The 7,801-nt window shown below is 41.4% G+C and overlaps 1 protein-coding gene across 1 annotated transcript; it reads left to right on the top strand.

Moving 5' to 3' along the window:
- Positions 1-821: 821 nt before the first annotated feature.
- C4H1orf52 (chromosome 4 C1orf52 homolog) lies at positions 822-7,450 on the top strand. Its single transcript, XM_058538412.1, has 3 exons — positions 822-1,124; positions 1,757-1,955; positions 6,941-7,450. Exons 1-3 carry the CDS (start codon positions 849-851, stop codon positions 7,012-7,014), a joined length of 549 nt encoding a protein of 182 aa, XP_058394395.1. The 5' UTR covers positions 822-848; the 3' UTR covers positions 7,015-7,450.
- Positions 7,451-7,801: the final 351 nt, after the last annotated feature.

Genomic DNA, 7,801 nt, shown 5'->3' with positions numbered 1-7,801 from the left:
TGATGTCCATATGGAAAGTAGAAGAGCCAGGTGGAGGTCCAGTACAGAGCTTTGAGGAGAATGATGGGGTGGGAGACCCAGATTTGGGAGTCACAAGCATATCTTAGTTAATGCCTTGGAAAGAGATGGGCTGGTTGACTCGTAACTTTGTAACACCCTCTACAAGAGATCAGTAAGTATTGCTGAAAGATGGTATCATATGCTGGGAAACACCATCGTTTAAGGGCCACACAGAGCAAAGCAGGCATGGAAGGAGGCTGACAATGAGCAGCCAGGGTTTGGAGGACCCCGGAGTGGTGGGACGCAATCCAAGAGGAGTTTCATCAAAGAGAGAGGTTGTTCAGAGGGCGCTGGAACGAGGTCAAGCAGGAGAGGATTCAGTTTGTGACCTGATGAGTCCACCGCCCACACAGGTCTTCCATGACGACTGAGGGAAGCACACTGAGAGTAATTTTTATCTTGAAGAGGAGAGGCCATGGCATCAGGAAGAAATCCTGGTCTCTTTGGGCAAGGGCTAAAGTGAGGTGGCAGTGAAAAGACAAAATCCTTAGCTCTTCTGTACCTTCAATAAATTCTTATTGAATGCTGAAAACTTGGTTGGGACCACAGGCTCAGGACCTGTCTCTTCTCAGGGCCCCTCAGGAATGAGCAAAAGTAGCCCCCGTTTGGGAATGTGCGCGGCCCCGCCTCCAGCCTGTCCCTCAGCCCAGGAGCAGGAGCGCGGCGCAGCCGCCAGGGGGCGCAGGCCCGAGAGCATCTGCGAGCCTTGGGGTGACGCTAACGGCGGGGCGGGGCCTGAAGCAGCTTCCGGCTTCCGGCGGAGCCGTCGGTCGTCGCGCGCAGCCGTCATGGCAGCGGAGGAGAAGGACCCGCTGAGCTATTTCGCGGCTTACGGGAGCAGCAGCTCAGGCTCCTCGGACGAGGAGGATAACAGCGAGCCGGAGGAGACGAGTCGCAGGGCCCCAGATCCGGCGAAGTCGGCGGGCAGCTGTGGGAACAAGGCAGAGAAGCGGCTGCCGGGCCCTGACGAGCTATTCCGGAGCGTGACTCGCCCGGCCTTTCTCTACAATCCGCTCAACAAACAGATCGACTGGGAGAGGCACGTCGTCAAGGCGCCGGAGGAGGTGAGGTCCCCGACCCCGGTTCCTGATCTTGGCCCCGGCCTCGGGCCCCCGCTCCCGAGCACCCTCCTGGGGCCCGGCTGTCCGTTCCCCCACACGCAGTCACCCCCTGCGGGATGCCGCGCCGCCCCTCCCTCCCCCAGCCCTGGGGAGCCCGAGCCCCTCCCCCAGCCTGGTGGGTGTCAGACTGACCCGCAGCCCCCGCCCCGTGTGAGGACGCCCCATCCTCCGCGCTCGGTGCCCTGACCCCGCGCGGCGAGGACTAACGGTGGTGACTCCCCCACCCCACCCCGCTGCAGCTTCTCCCCGAGACCCCTTCCCTTTGACGCCGAAGTGCCTGCGGTGCTGCCTCCAAGACAGTGTCTGCTGCAGCCTCCTGAAGGGGTCAGCCTTGGCGTAGTGTCTCTGAGACTGGATTCTTCTTTGGTAACTAAAAGTTATTAGCTTTATTCGTATAGGGAACCCTTTGGCTTTTCACTTAACAGTATTGTGATTTTGATGGAAAAATGTGTCTTTAACCCTTAAAAAGAAAAGTCAACCTGAACAATAAGCAAACGACAGAGAGGTGCATGTGCCCATACCGATTATAGGCACCTCGGATCGTCACAGTGCTTCTCAATGTGTTTGCTTAACAGCCTCCAAAGGAATTCAAAGTATGGAAGTCAAATTATGTGCCACCTCCGGAGACCTACAGTACTGAGAAGAAACCTCCGCCTCCAGAGCTGGATATGGCAATAAAATGGTCTAACATATATGAGGACAATGGTGATGATGCCCCACAGAATGCTAAGAAGGCTAGGCTTCTGCCGGAAGGGGAGGAGACGGTGGAATCCGGTAAGGAGAGTTAGACCTCGGTGGTGGTCCCTGTGATGGGTTTAAAAAGAACGAGATATTTAATGAATGCAGTTTAAATTTAGCAAGTTAAGAAACTGATTATGATGGTCTTTGGATACTTTTTGCTGTGTTTTTGAGAAAGATTGTATGTATTTGGCTTTAAAGTGAAGTCTCTGATCCCTCAACCAGTAGTTTTTGCTGTGTTTTAGAGAAAGATCATAAATTATTCAGGCTTTAAAGTGAAATCATCGGTATCTCAACCAGTGGTATGTGTGATTTATGGTGCTTTATTATTAGAACAGCAGGAGTTAATTTGTGGATTCTTGTGATTGCAGCTGTAAAGCGCTGATGGCTTCATTTTATAATAAAGCAGTTGTGCTTTAGAGCTAAAATTGGCGTGACAAAATGAATTTAACTGAGTACTACTATATAGTAATAGAAAGAATGACTTATTTGTCTTGTTCATAGTACAGTAATTTCATTTTTTCATTCACAGTAATCTCTGCCTCCACACTTTTACCCCCCTCCCACTCCATCCCTCACACTGCAGCTAGTGTTCACTTTCTAGAAGTCATATCTAATCATGTAACTCACCTGCTTAAAACCCTTCACCAGCAGAATGGAGTCAGAGCCGTCTGTGACAGGCCCTGCCACCCTCATTTCACATGGCCCCCTTTCCAGCACCTTAAGATCTTAAAATTCAGAAGTGAATAGGCCATGCTATTTTATGGTTCCATGCCTTTCAGTGTATGTTGCACTTTAGTCTGGAATGTTCTCTCCCTTTTGGCTGTCAAACTCATTCATCTTGCAAAATCCAACTCGAAGAAGAAGAAAAAGTCTCAGATTAATTATTTGCTCCTCTGTGCCTTGTATGTGCTAATGCTGTTGATTGCACTTATCACCTTTTACGTGATTATTTGTTCATAAGTCTATGAGTTCCTTAAACAGCAAGATCCAGGTCTTATTTATGGTTGTATCTCAGTTTGTAGTATGTTGTAGGTATTCAGTGGATAATTGTTGAATTGAACTACATGTTTTGGAGTATCATTTTTATAAAAGTGTGTGCTATTTTTGTTACACAGATTTCTGATCTTCCCATAATGCAAGGGCTACTTTTTTAGCTCCTTTTACAACTGTACAGAGAGTTGTTTTAAGAGGAAGGGTAGCTAACTGGCAGGAGTTCTTACTCAGTTTTGATTCCATCTGGTTTTTCTGTTTCTTTCACTGGTTTCCAAATGTGGATTAGAAGTCACTAATGAAGGCATATCTTCAGTAAATGGCTTCTTTTTGGAGATGCCAAATGAAGTGGGCATTTATAAAACCTCATATTGTATAGTATTTGATACAATTAATAAAAACACTTTTGCATAAATAATCTGTAATCTTTACAACAGCTTGTGAAACCAGACAGGGAAATGTGGAAGTGAGAGCTTATGTGACTTGTCACAAAACTAGAAAATGCCAAGCTCTAAAATAGGTACTTTCACACAAGTTTTCTAATTTAGCAACCTACTACAGAAGTGGTACATGATTTATTGTTACTGTGTTACAAGTAAGAAGACAATCTCAGATTAAAGAATTTGCCCAAATTCACCCAGCTAGGAAGAGGCAGAATAGGGATTCAAATTCAGGTCTTTAAATGGAAACGATGCCTTAATAAACCGGGGTCTAGTCTCTTGATGTTTTGCGGGCTAGAGTAATTGAGAAATAGCTATCCTGTAGGAAGAATGGCAGCAAGGGCACTAGAGTTGATACTCAGACTAGGATGCCATAGGCTGCTGCTCTCCTGTCTTTGTTCCTGAATGGAAAAGGCCAGGATTATCTACCAGGACAAACAGCGGAAAGAAGTATCTTTTTTCCAGCTTGCCTGTTGAGTTCAATTACACGGAGTTCCAAATGTGGCAAGTAACACAGTTCTTCCCATAGATAATTTCTATCCTTTTGATCATTTGATGGTCTTCCATAAGCAAGTGAATATAGACAGTATCAAAAAACAGAAGGACCTTTGGGGCCGGCCCCGTGGCTTAGCGGTTAAGTGCGCGTGTTCCACTACTGGTGGCCCGGGTTCAGATCGCTGGCACGCACCAACACACTGCTTGTCTGGCCATGCTGAGGCGGCGTCCCATCTACATCAACTAGAAGGATGTGCAACTATGACATACAGCTATCTACTGGGGCTTTGGGGCGAAAAAGGGAAAAAAAGAAGGAGGATTGGCAATAGACGTTAGCTCAGAGCCGGTCTTCCTCAGCGAAAAGAGCAGAATTGGCATGGATGTTGGCTCAGGGCTGATCTTCCTCACAAAAAAAAAAAAACAGAAGGACCCAGTGCTCAGCCAGTTTAAAGCTGGATCATGAGATTATAAGATAATTCTGAAATCTTCAATTTTGACTTTAATGTTGGTTATTGAATATAACTATCTTCTTTTTGTAATAAGTACTCCCTTTTTAGAAGTGACTTCTACCAATTCAGATTCCCATAACATATTCACAAGGTCACTGTAAAATCAATTTCCCCAACATCATATTTTTACTTTTTTTGTTTTTTAATGCTTGAGGAAGATTAGCCCTGAGCTGATATCTGTGCCAGTCTTCCTCTATTTTGTACGTGGGTCGCCATCACAGCATGGCTTGATGAGTAGTGTATGTCTGCGCGTGGGATCCGAACCCACAAACCCAGGCCACCAAAGCGGAGCATGCCAGACTCAACCACTATGCCACAAGGCCGGCCCCTACTTCATTTTTTTTTAATTTGTAAAATATCTTGTATTAGAAATTCCACACTCTTAAATTATCTAATTTTTATATTATCAAATTTCTTTGTTTTTACTTTTTCTTCCCGTTTTCTGCCCTTTGGCCTTTTTTGCCAGTTAACTTCTTGCATGTATTTTAGAGGAGGAGCTGGGAAAGATTCAAAACTCCTCATTGAGTCTTGCTACCTATCAGCACTTTTTGTTTTGTGGTTGTAAAATGTAGATCAGTAAGGCTTAGGTATTAATTGTAACTTTATTAACATGTAATTAATCATGAAAGCCTAGCTAATTTTTTTTTTTAAGAATTTAGAAAGTTAGTTCGTATTAATAATTTAAACTTCTTTACCTTGAGTGACATGAGTTCCATAGTAGAAAAATTGTTTCCTCATTAGTGCATCCATATGGCACATCAGTAAAGTTGATGAACAAACATTTCAGATTTTTTTCCTGCACTGTTTTTTAAGGCAGTGCCTTATCATGTCACTAGATGGCATTAGCTCTTCTGTTCAAATCACTGATAGGAAGTTATTTTTCCAAACTCAGTGATTTGTGGTTTTATTGTTATTCAGTACATTTTTACTTGTAATAAGTGGCAAATAAAAAGCAGAAGTGTCTCAAGATCATCTTTTTAATATGTGTTAACAGATTTTATAGTAGAGTTAGAAAGTAATTTCGGTTTTTATATTACCACTACTGAAAATTGTCTCAAAAGTCAAGCATGGTGGTGATTAAACTCCAATTAAAAAACAAAAGCCTTGGCTTGTTTGAGCTATGTGCCGTTATCATTTGGTTTGCAGAGCCAGTATTTTTGTGTGTACATGATGAACTGCTGATTAAAACTTTGGTTTGTAAACTCCTGGGGTGAGTCATTGATCTGAATTGTATGTTATCTTCCTGCCTACATAAATCCATAGTGCTCCATGAAATATATGGCTAACATCACCATACTGTGTTTGAAGATGAATGAAGATGAAGCCCTTGCTGTTGATACTATTGTCCACATCCAACAAAGGAGATCAATTATGAGTGTGGTACAGTCAATAGAAGGGAATTAAAGGCTTAAGGTTTTAAATATATTTCCTCCATAAAGAGTTTATGATCTGATATAAGTAGTTGCCCCGATTTTCTAATATGAGGGCCCTTTTCAACATGAAAATATTTTATAGACCACCACATGATAGTTGTTGAACTATTTTGATAGTTGATCAAGAAAATAAAGTCAAAAACTACAAGGAATTCAGTAACGTGCTTAAACTAAATTCGTCTTTTACAAATCAGAACATCATCTACATATTACTCTATATGGAGTTCTTAAAATAAAGCCACACATTTCTTTAGGGACTTGGGAAGTAGAAGCTGGTCTGTGCTACTCTGCATTTTATTGAACTATCCTATAGTTAGATTTTTTAATTGAATAAACGGGCCAACTTTTTCATGTTTGACATTTTTATTAATTGGAAATTTTCTGTGGCTACAGACGGTAAATAACATTTTGGGAAAGTGTAAAGGACATTGTTCTAATGTGAAGTTCTCCTCCACTCTCCCTTCCCCAAATTCTCCATAATATGAAGAAGGGGAAGATGTCGGTTTTTCTGTTGCCATTAGAATATTCCAACTCTCCTAGGAGTAGGGGACGGGAGGAGTAGAACTAACTATGTAGGACAAAATTGAGAATGACGTTTCAGTGAAATATCTACCTGTGAGTGCTTTTTTAACTTCAAAATATAAGGATTGGGGGGAAAGGGGTTGAGATAGGGAGGGGAGTTGTTTTAGGGGAAGAGAAAGCAGATTGAAAGAGAAAGGACAGCTGATAGCCACTCAAATGTCATGGTTAAATTGATATTTTTTGTAAAAAGAAACAGAATATGTTCCATTTTTACAAAGTGTAGATTATATATCTAAATATATACAAGATATATACTATAGAATATTTGGGAGCAGCTTTTTCAGAACAAATCTGATTTTTCTCATTTTAAGCTACCGTAATATACTAAAGGCTCACTTTGTGAATTTTGTGTAACACCACAATTGAAAAAAAATCTTTATTTTTACATACACTTTAAATCAGAGTTCTAAAAGTTAATTTTTGGTTTTTATTGGGAAACTTTGAAAGAAAACAATAGTTGATGAGGGTGCTGATTTTGATATGAAGTCAGTGAAATTTTAATATCTAACATGTTTTTTGTTGTGTCTTTTTGAAATTACTGATTGAAACTCTTCCTTTCCTATTTAAAGATGATGAAAAAGATGAGCATACTTCTAAAAAGCGCAAAGTAGAACCAGGAGAAACAGCAAAGAAGAAAAAGTAGAAAACAAATGACAAGAATTTCTGGACTGCGAAACTTGTTGAAATGGTTTCTTTTTGGCAGATTAAGTTGGTGTTGTAAATTATTGTGATCCAACATGTCCATGAAAATACGTGTTAATTAACTAATAAGTATTGCTGCAGGAACTTTCCACTGTAGAATTCATTTCTTATTTAAAACTTGTATGTATTTAAAACTGAAATGGTGATTGTGATTGTGAAATTGACAATACTTGGAAGCATTCTTGCTATCACGGAATTGGTGACATGCTTTGAGAGTTTTGTCACGTTGACATGCCAACGTTCTATGAACCTTTTATAAAGGAATATATTTTTAAAGTAAATATATTGTAATGTACTGTGAACTTGTAGGGTGCTTTTCAACAGTGTTTGTACAGTGTAAATAGATCATGGAAATAAAATTACTTATTCAGTATTAGTATTACTGTATAACATTAACATTTGAATATTTGTCTGCGACAAGTACCCTCTTTACCATGTTACATTTTAATAGTAGGTATTACCATTTAGGGAGTGCCTCCTGTGTGTTCCAGGTGCTTTGTGCATGTTATCTCTGATCCTCACACAGCCTAGTAAAGCAGGTATGAGTAGCCTCATTTTATAATAAAGAGAGATTAACTTGTCCAAGGTTATACAGCTAGTGAGCTCTGAATTTGGGATTTAACTCAGGACACTTGAACTCCAAAATCATCGCACTGAACCTCCCATCCATCAATCACAATCGAGTCCTCTCTTAGTAACTGCAGTTGCTTATCTTCCCAGTCAGTGCT

Source organism: Diceros bicornis, chromosome 4 (genome assembly GCF_020826845.1).
Source record: "Diceros bicornis minor isolate mBicDic1 chromosome 4, mDicBic1.mat.cur, whole genome shotgun sequence".
NCBI lineage: Eukaryota > Metazoa > Chordata > Mammalia > Perissodactyla > Rhinocerotidae > Diceros > Diceros bicornis.
Note: the sequence above shows the minus strand (reverse complement) of the source record. Positions and strands in the feature narration are given on the sequence as shown.

Coding starts and splice junctions, on each gene's coding strand:
- C4H1orf52 (XM_058538412.1), top strand. CDS start 849: ATGGCAGCGGAGGAGAAGGACCCGCTGAGCTATTTCGCGGCTTACGGG. Junction 1,125..1,756: donor TCGTCAAGGCGCCGGAGGAG/GTGAGGTCCCCG, acceptor TTTGCTTAACAG/CCTCCAAAGGAATTCAAAGT. Junction 1,956..6,940: donor GGAGGAGACGGTGGAATCCG/GTAAGGAGAGTT, acceptor TCCTATTTAAAG/ATGATGAAAAAGATGAGCAT.